Source organism: Trachurus japonicus, chromosome 14, assembly GCF_045865225.1.
Source record: "Trachurus japonicus isolate A0001 chromosome 14, Traja_1.0".
Taxonomy (NCBI): domain Eukaryota; kingdom Metazoa; phylum Chordata; class Actinopteri; order Carangiformes; family Carangidae; genus Trachurus; species Trachurus japonicus.
Window position 1 is genome coordinate 719643 of NC_140920.1, and position 16657 is coordinate 736299.

Genomic DNA, 16657 nt, shown 5'->3' on the forward strand with positions numbered 1-16657 from the left:
GACTATAGACGCACCTGTATAATCCGCACCAGCTACATTTTAAAAGAAAATACATATATAGGCCGCACTTGAATATAAGCTGCAGGTTTTCATGTTGTAACATGAGATATTTACACAGAAAGACAGTAGAACTGAGACAGTCTGTTCTGGTTCTGCTCCTCTCCTCCATGTGCATCTGTTTACATACGAAGCCGGTGAAAAATCAATAAGTTACATAACGATGTTACGGCGTGTGTTTGTGTAGTCTTAACCGCCATAAACAAAACATTACGGGTTACGGAGAGCGTTTGTGTTGCGGTGCAGAGAGGAGAGCTGGGACACCGGGGCGTCGCTGGGTGAAGTCCAGCAGCTTCACCCACAAACTCTGCCTCAATTCGCATCATCTGTTTCCATCACAAAAACTCACATTTCCTTTATTCGATACGCTGACAAATCCCCCTCCTCCAAGCGTATAAACTTTTATGCGCATTTGCTGCCTTTATTCGAATTTCTGGCGTTTCCATTCAAGTATTTATTCGCAATTTTTGAAAATGCGAATAAAAAAAGGTGGATGGAAACGCAACTTCTGTCTCTCTGTTCCCCGTCCAGACATCGAGTACGTGGAGATCCGGTCCGACGTGGACGAGAACTCGTCGGCCGGCGTGAAGCGGCGGACCTACAACTACCGCGTGGTGATGGTGAAAGGAGACACGTCGCTGGACATGAGAGGACGCTGCAGCGCCGGCCAGAAGGTTCGTACACACCGGGGGCAGACCTTTCCTGTAGGGGTGGGAGAAAAAATCGATTCACATAAATATTGCGATTTTTTTTTTTTGACGATTTTTATATCTTTTTTATTTTTTCAAAAATCGATTTTTATTTTTTTATTGTGCAATGTGCATTTGTTCGCCTTTTTAACATACAGACAGGGTTCTTACAGATCCTTAAAAAGTCTTAAAAGGCATTGAATTCATTAATCTAAAAACAAGGCCTTAATTGGCATTAAAATGTCTTAAATCAAATTTTCAAAAGTCTTAAAAATGTTAACACATGGTAAGTGTGATTTTATGGTTGTAATTTGTGTAAAATCTCAAAATAATTGGTAACATTCTGACATAGAGAAGTTAGTGGCGGCCGTCAACGCTAAATTTCTCACCGCCAACAGCTCCCCAGTCAGTGTTTTTTTTTTTTTTTCCGGACTTTTTATGCATTTATTTTGAAAGGACAGCTGGAAAGAGACATTTATTTTGAAAGGACAGCTGGAAAGAGACACAATCCAATCATTCATGTATCAGTCACTTTACCTTGGATCACATAGGAAAGTGGGTAAAATTGTCCCCATAACCCTATGTAATTGATGTGGTGTTTTTTTTCTGCATTTGTGTTTATTGTGAAGTCGGTCTTAAATTTCATTTCAAGTGGCTTTAAAAAAGTATTAAATTTAACTTGGCTTAAGCTGTAGGAACCCTGGTTTTAAATGTTTAATTGTTTTAAATGTTTAAATGTTTAAAATGTCCAGGTGCTGGCCTCGCTCATCATCCGTCTGGCTTTGGCTGAAACCTTCTGTCTGAACTGTGGGATTCTGGCGCTGGACGAACCCACCACCAACCTGGACCGGGAGAACATCGAGTCTCTGGCGCACGCCCTCGTCGAGTCAGTACACACACACACACACACACACACACACACACACACACACACACACACGTCTACACTTTAACTGACCAAGTTTTAACCTGAAGCCTGAAACTAATCAAGGTCCTAAAGAGATAGTTCAACATTGCCATAATCCCTATAGTCATAGCAGTAGGTTTGTTACCTTTAATTGTCGGTGCAAGCTGTTTTTAGAACAGCGGAGCAGAGCCGCGAGCTGCTCAGAGCTACGCTACCAACGGAGGCTCATTATGGGATTTCTTGGTTGGTTTCCCTCATCAAACTCATCAAATACACAATCCAACAACTCCACAACGCTCTGGTGGACAAGTTGTGAGCTGCACATTCACCACGCTATGAGATAATAACACAACGTTACCACACAGAGTTGTTTTAGAGGGAAATTCATGCAAAACCTCTGATGCACGTTGCCTTCAGGGACAGTTTCTCATCAACAGTCTCTGTATTTCCCTCTAAAACAACTCTGTGTGGTAACGTTGTGTTATTATCTCATAGCGTGGTGAATGTGCAGCTCACAACTTGTCCACCAGAGCGTTGTGGAGTTGTTGGATTGTGTATTTGATGAGTTTGATGAGGGAAACCAACTGAGAAATCCCATAATGAGCCTCTGTAGCGTAGCTCTGAGCAGCTCACGGCTCTGCTCCACCGTTCTGAAAACAGCTTGCACCGACAATTAAAGGTAACAAACCTACTGCTATAATGACTATAGGGATTATGGTGATGGGCCAATTTGATAAAATGTTGAACTATCCCTTTAAGACCTGAGGCTTCAGACTGATGGAGGAGGAGGAAGAGAGGACAGAGGAATCATCACGTAGACGTTGTAATTTAGAAACTTCTGGGAGATCTTTATCTTTTATCTCCAGCCATTAATAGTCTGATAGCAAAAACAAAACGACGACTCTGCACCAATAAGATGCACCGAAGCTGCTTTGATGTGGACGCGTTGCCACGGAGACGGGGAGGAAGAGGAAATCCAAGACGATGCAGAAACGGTCCCTCCGTGTCTCGTCTCGTCTCGTCTGTGTCGGGCCGTGTGATGACTGAAACAACGACAGTGTGAATGTGACGAGAGGTCACTCACGTAGGAGATTATACATATAGACATTAGACAGTTTAGTTTTGCTTTAAAGGGACAGTAGTTGCGTTTCCATCCACCTTTTTTTATTCGCATTTTCAAAAATTGCGAATAAATACTTGAATGGAAACGCCAGAAATTCGAATAAAGGCAGTAAATGCGCATAAAAGTTTATACGCTTGGAGGGGGGGGATTTGTCAGCGTATCGATTAAAGGAAATGAGAGTTTTTGTGATGGAAACAGATGATGTGAATTGAGGCAGAGTTTGTGGGTGAAGCTGCTGGACTTCACCCAGCGACGCCCCGGTGTCCCAGCTCTCCTCTCTGCACCGCAACACAACGCGCTCCGTAACCCGTAATCTGTTGTTTATGACGGTTAAGACTACACAAACACACGCCGTAACATCGTTATGTAACTTATTGATTTTTCACCGGCTTCGTATGTAAACAGATGCACATGGAGGAGAGGAGCGTAACCAGAACAGCAGAAAAGCGAGCGGACTGTCACAGTTCCTACTGTCTTTCTGTGTAAATATCTCATGTTACAACATGAAAACCTGCAGCTTATATTCAAGTGCGGCCTAGATATGTATTTTCTTTTAAAATGTAGCTGGTGCGGATTATACAGGTGCGTCTATAGTCCGGAAAGTACGTAAATTGTCCATGATGTTGAGTGTCAGCTGAGTGTCAACTGTTGGATAGGCATGTGAATCTTTGGGTGGCTCACGATTCGATTCGATTCCGATTTTTAGGGTCACGATTCGATTCAAAATCGATTTTCGATTCAACCGATTCTTGATTTTATTTTTGCGATTTTTTGTTTGCTTTATTAACACCAGACCATGTGAAAAAGTTGAATGACTATTATATCAGACTATTATATCAGAAGCCATATTTCCCCCCAAAAAATGCACATCACATGTTTCAGATTTATTACTTTTAGCGCCATGGCGTGCTGCAGCGCTGTGAGGGCACGTATTGAGACGGAGGAAAGTGAATAAAAAATCGATTTTTGAAGATTATGAATCGATTCAGAATCTTAGAGAATAAGAATCTCGATTCTTACATGAATCGATTTTTTCCCCCACCCCTACTGTTGGATACATTCACGCTCTCTTATGACGTAATCTCACGGTATAGATAGATAGATAGATAGATAGATTTACTTTATTAATCCCGAAGGAAATTCAGGTGTGGTCAACTGCTCACAGAGAATCAGTCACACACACATACGATAAAAACAGTGCACTCCTCCTCTCCCAATAATCGCAAAACACTAATGAATGGAAACGGGCATAAATTCGCATTTGCTTTTTGCGCATTTTCACAAAATCCGCTTTTAAATTTGATACGACTTGGATGGGAAACCCAGCTAGTGTGTAACTTCTCCTGTTCTCTATTCATCAATCAATCAATATCCTTTATTTAACCAGGTAAAAACTCACTGAGATTTAAAACCCTCTTTTCCAAGAGTGACCTGAACGGCCAAGACGGCAGCACACACACACAACAGCTCAGTTGCACATCACACAAGACTCAAATAAAATACAATCACACATTTCAGAAAAACATGATTAAACAACGCAATCACACAGACAGTCCGATTGAGCTCAATTAATAATAATAATAATTCATTAATTTTGTATAGCGCTTTTTCAGTGACCCAAAGACGCTTTACAGATGCAGTAAAATACAACACAAAAAATAAAAAATAAAAAACTTATGGGTAGGGGAGGTTAAATGCTTGGGTGAAAAGGAAAGTCGTCTTCAGTCGGGATTTGAAGAGGGGAAGTGATGGAGAGTCTCTGATGGGCTGGGGAAGGGAGTTCCAGAGGTGGGGTGCAGTCCGGGAGAAGGCACGATCGATCGCCGTATGTTTTTAGCTTGGATTGTGGTACGGTGAGGGAAGAGGTGGTGGAGGAACGGAGGGTTCGGGTGGCCGGTGGCAGGTGAGGAGGTCAGCTAGATATGGGGGGGGGGGGGGGGCCGGGGGGAGGTGAGGGCTTTGTAGGTGAGGAGGAGGATTTTAAAGGTGATGCGATCTTTGACAGGGAGCCAGTGGAGGGAGTGAAGGACAGGAGTAATGTGATCACGGGACCGAGTGTGTGTTCGAAACCGCATACTACATACTATATACTTCCATACTGCATACTGTCCATACTCCGTACTACATACTCATCAATCAGACAGTTAGGGATGGGAATCGAAAACCGGTTCCTCTTCGGAACCGGTTCCAACTTGGATCAATTCTTGGAATCGTGTGCGTGTCTGCTTTAACGATTCCCTTATCGATTCCGTTTGGTTCAGAAACTCGCGCATTAATTGATTAATGACGTTACGTAACGTTCCGTTAAAATCAATCTTCATTATAAATGAGGATGCTTAGTGTTTATATCCACACGTCACCGTTTGTTCTCACAAAATAAAGTTAGTGTGGTGTCTGTGTGGAGCGGAGCTGCTGACAGATGCAGCTGACAGCGACGTTTCCTCATCACTAACCTGTGAGCCAGAGCCACCCTCCGGTCCTCCCTCCCTCACGTCGTGAGGACAGGACAACGTCTCCTGAACAGGCTACATGTCTATTCTTTCTGTTTTTCTCTCTTTATTCTAACCACTTCCTTTCAGGTTTTGCTCGTAGCCACGTGAAACGGTAGCTGCGCCCTGTGTCTTTTCTCTCGCGCTCTCTCTCTTTCGCTCGCTCACTCGCTCCGCATAAAAACGAACGTTATGAAAACAATAACTAGTGAGAAGATACAGATGCATAAAAACTATGTAATGGAAACATTGTTAAATTCCTCCTGTGAGCACAGCTGGCCCACAGCCACAGTGGTCTAGTGTTAACCTGTCCAGGCAGGTCGGTCCTGGCTTCTTTTTTAATGTCAGAGCCATTAATGCAGTGTTTTCAACCTTGGGGTTGGGACCCCATGTGGGGTCGCCTGGAATTCAAATGGGATCGCCTTAAATGTCTAGTAATTGATTAAAAATAAATAAATAAATAAATAAACTAATTATTTTTCACAATCTTAAACAACTATATTCTTGATATATTCACTTTCTTGAATAAATCAAGATAAAATAAAATGCAGCATATACAAATATCTGAGCTTGCTCATCTTGAATGAGGGTCACCAGAAATTTGTGATGTCAAAAGGGGTCATGAGCCAAAAAAGGTTGGAAACCACTGCATTAATGCAAACAAACCCATTTCTCTTTTATTCCCTCACCCAATGAGAATCGATAAGAGAATCGATAAGGAATCGAATCGATAAGCAATATCGATAATGGAATCGGAATCGCTAAATTCTTATCAATACCCATCCCTACAGACAGTATGCAGAGCGTTTACACTGCAGCATACTACATGATAACCCATAATGCATTGCGCTCCTACCCGAGCCAAAATCAACAGGCTAAAGCTGATTTCATTTTAGCTCTTTCACACAGAGCTTTCTGATGGCTGTAGGAGTCTCTCCATGTTTCTCCTTTTCCCACAGTAAAAACGGACATTTTTTCAGACAAGACGATAGTCTCATAAACTTTTTTTTTTTTTCATTGAATGACTATTACATTATATCAAAATCATTGCCCATCCCTAAAACATAAAATACTCTTAAAGGCTGAGGAGTTGTGATGTTGTTAGGAGGTAAATATTAAAATTTTAGACATTTTTATTTAAAAAAAAATTTTAATTACCACACACACAAAAAGTACCGAAAACAGGTACCGATTGGTACCGGTATCGGTTCCCAGGTACCGAGTATCGATACCATATCGATTCAAATGCGAAAGGTACCCATCCCTAGCAGAGATGCAGGTTTCAATGTGGGCGAGAGGTGGGTTCTGGGTGGGATTTGTGGTATTGGTGCAGAGGTAGATTTGAACGTCGTCGGCATAGAAATGGAAGTCCAGTTTGAAGTTGCGGATGATGTGGCCAAGAGGGAGCAGATAACAGATGAAGAGGAGGGGGCCAATGACAGAGCCTTGGGGGACGCCCTGTGTAACAGGGGAGAGGAGGGGTGAGGTGTGTCCAGAGAGGGAGATGAAATGTTGTCTGTCAGTGAGATATGAGGTCTGTCTTTTATAATTGACCTGAATTCCTCCAGTGTTACAAGATGAGTCGGTTTCAAGTCCTTCTATCTGCACATCGTTCCAGGTCGACGGGGCTGAACATTTAAAAGCCTTTTTGCCCCGTTCTGTTCTGACTCTCGGGACCCGTGTCTGTATAATGTCCTGAGAACGCTGAGGCCACATCGGCTGTGGTTTCTACACATGTGTACACACACAAATATGTCGGCAAAAGTCCAAGAACAGATTTATAAATGAAAGTCAGCCATTGACTGCGTTTACATGCACTTCAGTACCCCGATTTCAATCGGGTTTTTTAAGTACCCCGATTATTGATCAAATTCGGGGTATGGTGTTTACATGAAGTTAGAGACCCCGGGCATTCAGTATCCCTGTATACATGATAAATACAGTATCCCGGTTTGTGATTACTGCGTCTTACGTGCGTATGTGTGTTTCATTCATGTTTATTATTTACAACAGGAAGCACAACTAGGAAATATGTAGGTCCGAAAATTTACAAATTAAAAATGCTGCCATTGTAAAACATGCATTTATTGATGTAAAAGTAGTGATTTCTGTACACACGTTAGGCGACAGAGCCTCCAGGCAGCGCTGCTCCTCCAATACACACATGAAGCTTCACTTTTACTTCAAACAAACTAAGGCAACTGCCACAATTATTAGATTTCATCAATGAAACCAGCATTTATCTCCTAAAAAGAATTTAACCTGTCGGCAGTAAACCTCTAAAAACCTACGGGTAAGTTAATTAACGACCGTCTTCTCTCCCGAGGTGACGGAGTAGTCTGGCCGGCGAGCACGTCAGGAGACGGGGTCACAGCTCACACACGGGGAGCTTCACTCCTCCCAAAAACGTCGTAGCAAACTTGTAAACAGCCTCATGTGGATAAACCGGCCGCACATTGGGGATCTAAACAGTGACTTTCTCGCATGAAAAAAAACAAACAAAAAAACTTAATAGTCTCCTCGTCGCTCCAGTATGCGCTCTTGTTGTCGCCGCCATTTTGTACGTAACGTATCTATGGTAACGGTTACGTCAGCTGGCTGAGTGGCTTTCAGATATCGGGGTACTGTGTTTACATGCTCCAGTATCCTGGTTTCTTTCGGAGTTCTCCGGGCAGCAAAATCGGGTTTCTCAAAATCGGGATATGAGCTTATCCTGATTTCTGGAATCGGGAAACGGTGTTTACATGCGCAAACACAAATTCGGGGTACTTAAAAAACCCGATTGAAATCGGGCTCCTGAAGTGCATGTAAACGCAGTCATTGAGAGAGTCTAAGGACATACAGAGATGGACGATGTGCGACGGCATATAAGGAACAGTGATGTACATGATAGCTACAACCAGTAATAAAACGCAAAGCACAGTGATATACAGTATCCAGTTTCTGAACCGCCGACATTCCAACACCCCCTAGAACCGCCGAGGGGGTCATTTTTACCCCCCCGCCTTCACTCCGTCATCAATCACAAGGATGTACTTTTTTTTAAGCAGTAAAGTTGTTAATTTTCATCATTTCTTTTAAATAATAAGTAGTGCTTGATAAAAAATACTTTTAAATTTTGAATCTATGGGGGGAGTTATTAATTTTACAGTTGCTTTAGCCTAAACTATTTCGTTATGAATCGAAAAAATACATCGTCAAAAATACATTTCGCCGTTTTTTCTCTCCCTCTTCCTCTCTCTCTCTCTCACTCACTCACACACACACACACACACACACACACAGGCACAAACACACACACAAACAAACTTACGTGTATGGTTTGACTGAGGCGCTTTCTGTAGTTCTGCAGTTTCAGTAGCAACACACACGCTGCAAACACGCGCGTCGTCTCTACATTCGGGTCGATACTGTCCACACGCTGCCTGTCCACAGGCTCTTCATGCACATTGTTGAGATTTAGTTTTTAGTGCGTTTTAACACCGCATTTCCTCCTTTTCTCTTCAGGCATGGTCAGCAGGATAGGTAGGCTACTTGTCAAACGGCGTGTAATAGCCGTTGCTAAGCAACCGGACAACGGCGTGAATGTTGATCACGGCACTAAACAGCTGTTTTCTATTATGCCCTGTACACACTGTGCGATTTTGGCCGTCGCAGACGAAAGACGGCCGATCGTAGGAGAATCGTGGCGAAATCTTTGGTCGTAGCTCTAAATCGGCCGTCTTACGTCGCACAGTGAGACAGGTTCTACGACGGCCGTTGTCAGCGTCTTGCGACCAAAGACGACCTGCGATTAAATTCTGACAGTGTCAGAAAACTGCTACGACCTACGTCTACTAATCAGCTGATGGACGTCTATCAGTGGCGCAGGTCACAGGGACGAGCACTGATTTTCGAGTAAATAGTCATTAAATTAAAAAACGAATAGTTTATCTTGTCATGACTGGAGAGGTGTATGTTCCTTTTTACTGTCGCAGAAAGAGGAGGAACATGGACAGACTCATACAGCCATCAGAAAAGTTGTGTGTGAAACTCTGTCCAAAAAAAAAAAAAAACCCATGTGCGGACTATGATGAGAAGCGGTCGCCTACCGGAGAATATTGACGTGTTTACGCCGGGAGAGGGAGAGGTGACTTCGTCCTCGTTTAGATGTGCTCTCATTACGTGACGGTACTGCTGTGATGTTCTCTGCCAATACAGGCCGTGATTTCATTTCTAAATAACGGACAACTAGGCGGTAGCTACTGCTCCACTGGTGCCGGTGACTTGTGTCTGTGTGTGAAGAGGGAGAGAGGGAGGAAGGGGGAGGGAGGGGAGAGGAGGAGCGGGCGACCTGCGATTCAGTAGAACGATCATCGTACAGTCTGCACACGTCAAACTTGACGTCGTAGCAAAGATTGTAAATTCCACGTCGCATAGTGTGTCATGCAACAGTCTTATAAGACTGCTAAAATCGCACAGTGTGCAGAGGGCATTAGGGGTAAAAATGACCCCTCGGCGGTTCTAGGTATAAATGGTCATATTGTTTTTTTTTTTTTTATCCCACAGACTTCAAAATTCACTAGATGATTAATGAACCCATTTTAGGAAAAGTCATGAACTGAGAGAAGTGGAGGTTTTGTTTTAACAGAGTTACACATATTTAAAAACACCAGGGGGGTAAAAATGACCCCTTGGCGGTTCTAGTGTTAAAAACTGATCAGGTGCGTTCATAAAAAGCAGCAGGTCTCCGTCGTCCAACAAGGGGAAAAAAGTTGAGTTGATCAAGTGTTTTCTGACTTGCAACGAAAAACATGATTTATTCCTAAAAAAAGAACCCTAATTTCAGTTTCAGTTTAGAAACGAGTTTGTCGATGTGCAGTTTAAAGGACAGTTTGTCATCAATTAAAATGCCTAGGTATTTGAAAATGGATTATTTGGTTCTTCAGTCTGTTTTTCATTAACATCAACAAAGTGAAGTGTTCCTTTCAGCTCTGAATGAGCCGTTCATATCGTTCATATCTCCATGGAGCGGGTAAGCTCGGTGCTGGCTGCCATGTGGTGTCTCCATGGTGACGGTAGGAAACCACGGAAACTCAGCGGAGACACCGCGGTAACGCAGTGAGGAGGAATGGAGCGTTACACTGATGCTGCATTCACCTGCAGTCGGGCAGACGGCCGTCGTCGCTAACAAACCAGATGTCATTTTAGTCACAGAAGTCCAGAGAAAGACGGTAAAACAATAATACCACATCGCCATGACAACATGTTGTCACGTGTATTGTTTTGCCTCGTGCTGTTAGCCTACGGACAGAAACCACCACATTTACATCAATAAATACATGTTTTACAATGAACCGATCAGTCTGCATTAAGTTTTATTTACGCTACACAGCAAAGATACTTCACTACTCTAAACCGTCTTTGGTTACGGTTAGACGTCAGGGGAGCATTGCATTGTGGGATACAGTACAATGTAGACTGGTCAGATACTGGAGATATTTTCCGAATAGGTACGACATCAGGGAATTTTTCGCATACTGCAGATTTAGCTTTTGTTTGCATACTGCATTTTGGCCAAATCAGTACGTACTAGCAGTATACAGTGACGGCTGGTATCAATGGGCTAGTGGGGCTAAGCCCTCCCTGCATTACACAACAAAAGATGAGGAAAAAATATTTCTAAATAATATACAAAAGGTTGTTATAAGTCTTTGTGAAATCCAAAATGGCAACAATATTAAATAGTTTCAAGAAAAACACAGGATATCTCTAAACGGGCTAATTCTAATCAGCCCCAGCTCACCCAGTCTGCTCTCATTCATTTTCCCACTGTGGATGATTGACAGGTGCCATGTCCCGCCCTCGCCATTTACCGACTGTTGGGGCTAATTTCATTCTAGCCTCGCATCACCAGGCTCTTCAGACAAGCGAAGAGCCTGGTGTCCGTTACCTCGAATTTCGTCTGCATTCTGGTTCCTGTCTGTAGCGGATACCGAAATCACCAAATTCACCAAAATAAAAGTGTTCACCAACATAAAACTTATAAAATAAACATTAACTTGTAATACAATAAAAGCAAAATATTAACTTAATGGCTCGGGGAGTTTTACCGCATTTTATTAGCTTGGTGCTTTTATTTTGAAGGAAAGGTCTGTCTCTCCCACCCTGGATCCGTTTCCTACCAAAACAGCGAGTCAACGGCCCCAGACTAATTTCATTCAGCCCACAGGCCGAGCGGTTCTGACCAATCAGCAGCAGGCTGACGCAGGGTCAGTGATTGACAGGCATCATGTCCCGCCCCCTTGGTTCACTTGTTATTGGGGCTAATTTCATTTAGCCCAACACCGCTGTTTTCAGACCAATGACAGGAACCGGAGGAAAAGTTTAGCCTACTTTACTGCGCTAGGCGCTAGCATCACAGGTAGCATTAACCCACTTTACTGCGCTAGGCGCTAGCATCACAGGTAGCACAGGAACGAAAGTTTCTAAACTCACCGAGAGCACCAGAAAGGCCGTCGATATGAGCTAGAAGCAGATCGTCTTTAAGAAAAAAAAAAAAATTTATTGATTGAGCATTATCGTCGTGTGTGTGAGTGTGAGAGATAACCAGGTGAAGCTTTTTTTTTTGGACTAGACCCCTCTACTTAGTGCAGTGTGTAGGTCTAGTTAGTTGCTCTACTTTTGTGCCAGTCAGATGGGATGTAACTTTTAGCTACTACTGAGTTAACCATTTAATGGATATCATTTATTTATTAGCCCACCCAACTAATTTCACCCCCAGCCGCCACTGGCTGTATAGTATGTGGTTTTTTAGCAGCTCCCGCCCTCGTCATGGATCTATTGGTCCTCGTCCCTACGTCACCACATTCAGGTGCATCCCTTGGCTGCACACACAGAGAGGACTGCCCCTTTATGCCGTTCTCTCTCCTCATTGGATAAAGGTTGTAGGATACAAGGAAAGTTTTCTCCTGGGCTCAGAGCAGAGCAGAGTGACTGACAGACCCGTGTTTCAGACCAAACACTCTATAGAAGTGAAATAGTGAACTATTTAAGACTTAGATTAACACAAAAATATCGCTTACTTCTGCTTTAAATCGAATCGGGAGCCAAAAATTGTTAGAGAATTGAATCGGCACAAAAGCGTATTGGCCCAGCCCTAATAAATAGCATAGCAAAAGAGTAAAAGAATAAAAGAGTAAAAGAGTAAAAAGGTGATATATACATAGCTCCAAAGTGTCCTGAAATGCATTTATGAATTTAATATTGTGATTGCATGCGGTATGAATGATTTCTTCTCCTCCTCCTCCTCCTCCTCCTCCTCCAGGATCATCAAGTCTCGGTCTCGGCAGCGTAACTAAAAATCGATATATTGAAATATCGATATATCGATTTTCAAATTTTGAATATCGATATCGTATCGCGATACAAAATATCGCGATATATGGCCGTATCGATATTTTTGCCCACCCCTAACAGCCATCGTCTTCTTCCTCCTCCTCCTCCAGGATCAATACAATAACACACAATAAATAGCATAGTAAAAGAATAAAAGAGTAAAAGAGAAAAAAGGTGATATATATATGTAACCGGTTCGTGGATCACTCTCCTAGAGGTTATTTCTTTTATTCCTGACCAGTTGAAAAAAATAAAAACAAAACACAATCAGCTCCGTCTCCCCAACCCCTATGAAGGAAACATGACAAATGTATATATAAATTGGAAAAACATAAAAAAAGAGACAAAATAAAAACACCAACAGACACAGAAAAGAAAGAAAACTCACCTCTCAACAAACTGACCAGACGAGAAGTGACCAAAACAAAACCAACGGTTACATTTATATATGGGGGTGGGGCCGCCCAGGGAGGAATGCAGGGGCAGGGGGCCCCAAAAGAAAATAATACAAAATACAAATAAATAAAATAAAACGTCAGGTAATAAATGAAACAAAATAATAAAAAATGAATGAATAAAAAAACTGATAAAAATATATTTTAAAAAATCAACTACAATTTTATATAATTATATTTAAAGGGATAGTTCAACATTTTTGGCAAATTGGCCCATTGCCATAATCGCTATAGTCATAGCAGTAGGTTCATTACCTTTAATTGTAGGTGTAAGCTATTTTCAGTACGGCGGAGCGCAGCAGCTGGCTGCTCAGAGCTACGCTATGGAGGCTAAGGGAATTTCTTGGTTTCCCTCATTAAACTCATCAAATTCAACATCCCAAAACTCCACAGCGCTTTTGTAGACAAGTTGTGACCTGCACAACCACCACGCTATGAGATAATGACGGAACGATACGAAACGGAGCCGTTTTCGAGGTAAATACAGGGTAAATACGGAGACTGCTTGCTGAAAAACTGTCCCTGAACGCAACGCGCATCAGCGGTTTTGTATGAATTTACCTCGAAAACGGCTCCGTTTCGTATCGTTCCGTCATTATCTCATAGCGTGGTGGTTGTGCAGCTCACAACTTGTCTACAAAAGCGCTGTGGAGTTTTGGGATTTCGTATTTGATGAGTTTAATGAGGGAAACCAAGAAATTCCCTTAGCCTCCATAGCGTAGCTCTGAGCAGCCTGCTGCTGCGCTCCGCCGTACTGAAAATAGCTTACACCTACAATTAAAGGTAACGAACCTACTGCTATGACTATAGCGATTATGGCAATGGGCCAATTTGCCAAAATGTTGAACTATCCCTTTAATATTAACCCTGTTACATATACATAGCTCCAAAGTGTCCTGAAATGCATTTATGAATTTAATATTGTGATTGCATGCGGTATGAATGATTTCTCCTCCTCCTCCTCCTCTCTCCTCCTCCTCCTCTCCTTCCTCCTCCTCCCTCCTCCTCCTCCTCCTCCTCCTCCTCCTCCTTCCTCCTCCTCCTCCTCCTCCTCCTCCAGGATCATCAAGTCTCGGTCTCGGCAGCGTAACTTCCAGCTGCTGGTCATCACCCACGACGAGGACTTCGTGGAGCTGCTCGGCCGCTCCAGCTACATCGAGCACTTCTACCGCATCCGCAAGAACCAGGACCAGAACTCTGAGATCACCAAGTGCAGCATCTCCTCGCTGTCCTCCTACCTGCACTGAGACCTCGGAGGTCGCCTAGCAACAGAGGTCGCCTAGCAACACCCCCCCCCCCCCACAAAGAGACAAACAAATTAATACCCACAATGCCACACAGCCTGAAGAGAGAAACACTCTCCGTCCGTCCACCTGCACACAAGACATTCAGGACGTTTCATCCTTTTCTTTTTTTGCTGTCAACTCTTTGTTAAAGGGATAGTTAAAAAAAAAATTTTTGGCAAATTGTTCCCATCGCCCATAATAATCCCTATAGTCATTATAGCAGTAGTAGGTTTGTTTAACCTTTAATTGTCGGTGCAAGCTGTTTTTTAGAACGGCGGAGCAGAGCCGTGAGCTGCTCAGAGCTACGCTACCAACGGAGGCTCATTATGGGATTTCTCGGTTGGTTTCCCTCATTGATGAAACTCATCAAATACACAATCCAACAACTCCACAACGCTCTGGTGGACAAGTTGTGAGCTGCACATTCACCACGCTATGAGATAATAACACAACGTTACCACACAGAGTTGTTTTAGAGGGAAATACATGTAAAACCACTGATGCATGTTGCCTTCAGGGACAGTTTTTCATCAACAGTCTCTGTATTTCCCTCTAAAACAACTCTGTGTGGTAACGTTGTGTTATTATCTCATAGCGTGGTGAATGTGCAGCTCACACACTGCAAAAACTCAAATATTTGTCTTATTTCTAGTCAAAACAAATCTCATTATGCTTAAAACAAGACTCATCACATTAAAAAGTAGCTTGTTTTTAGACACTTCAATTATTTCAAGCAGATTTTCACTTGAAATAAGTAGAAAAATCTGATAGTGGAGCAAGTTTTTCTTTCTTATTACAAGCACAAAAGATTTTCTACTTATTTCAAGTGAAAATTAGTTTGAAACAAGTGAAAATGATCTAAAAACAAGTTCATTTTTAGGTGATGAGTCTTATTTTAAGTGGAAAGAGATTAGTTTTGACTAGAAATGAGACATTTAGACAAGAAATAAGACAAATATTCTTGGAAAGATTTTGAGTTTTTGCAGTGCAACTTGTCCACCAGAGCGTTGTGGAGTTGTTGGATTGTGTATTTGATGAGTTTGATGAGGGAAACCAAGAAATCCCATAATGAGCCTCCTCCGTAGCGTAGCTCTGAGCAGCTCACGGCCCTGCTCCGCCGTTCTAAAAATAGCTTGCACCGACAATTAAAGGTAATAACGAACCTATACTGCTATGATGACTATAGGGATTATGGCAATGGGCGAAATTTGCCAAAAATGTTGAGCTATCCCTTTAAAGATAAAGTTAAAACTGTTCAAACTGTCTCTGTTTAAAAAGCTGCACTTGTTCCTTGTTTCCACTAAGAATAAAAACCGAGCAGCAGGTGAAGTTCAGAGCTTCAGACGGCGTTGTTCTAAAAGCAGACAGACGTGTGTGTTCATGAATAACAAAGTGTAAAAACTTAGACTCATATTGAGATCTGTCTGTTGTGTGTTGTGTGATTAAAGAGGCCGGCTGCTATCTCTCTCTTATCGTCTCTCTGGACTCTTTATTTATTACAGGATTCTTACAGATCCTTAAAAAGTCTTAAAAGGCATTGAATTCATTAATCTAAAAACAACAAGGCCTTAATTGGCATTAAAATGTCTTAAAGCAGATATCAGTGGAATGTTTTTGTTAATATAAGTCCTAAATAGTCCTATTTTCCGTCAGCAATCACTTACATGAAGTATTTCAGCCTAAACACGAGTCTCTCCGTCACTCTGCTCTGCTGTAACCCGAGGAGAAAATTTTCCTTGTGGGATACAAGTGTTATCCAATGAGGGGAGAGAACGGCATGAAGGGCTGTGTGTGCAGCCAAGGGATGCGCGTGAATGTGGTGACGTAGCACGAGGACCAATTGATGCCTGACAAGGGCGGGGGCTGCTAACTCATGGTGCGTTCAAGGAAACTCGTACTTTGTGTTTTTCCTTCCTGTGAAGTCATACCAGTTCGATCTGGTACGAGTTCACGGGTCGGAAGTTACGAGTGGCCGTTATAGGGAACTTTCACAGACAACAGGACGGTAAAAACACGAGCTACGGGTTACCTGGAACGCTACCAAGTCGTAGTTGTGACTTGAAGCTGTAACTTACGGTTTCAAAAGCCTGCCTTGAACACAGCATTAGCCGAAACGGCCGTGAAGCTGATATCTGCTTTAAATCAATTTTTCAAAAGTCTTAAAAATGTTAACACTTGGTAAGTGGGATTTTATGGTTGTAATTGACCTCTGGCTAAGCCCCGCCCCCTCCACTCACTCGGACAAACAGTCAACATTCGGTGACAGTTGCTATG

At 42.6% G+C, this 16657-nt stretch overlaps 1 protein-coding gene across 1 annotated transcript in view; it reads left to right on the plus strand.

Annotated features, from left to right (window-relative positions):
* The window catches only part of rad50 (RAD50 homolog, double strand break repair protein), a 77887-nt gene extending 63511 nt beyond the window's left edge, over window positions 1-14376 (plus strand). The window contains exons 26-28 of the mRNA XM_085796960.1: window positions 589-731; window positions 1499-1632; window positions 14158-14376. Of these exons, the coding sequence (XP_085653086.1) occupies window positions 589-731; window positions 1499-1632; window positions 14158-14344 (464 nt within the window). The 3' untranslated portion in view covers window positions 14345-14376. The remainder of the gene's footprint in view (window positions 1-588; window positions 732-1498; window positions 1633-14157) is intronic.
* Window positions 14377-16657: the final 2281 nt, after the last annotated feature.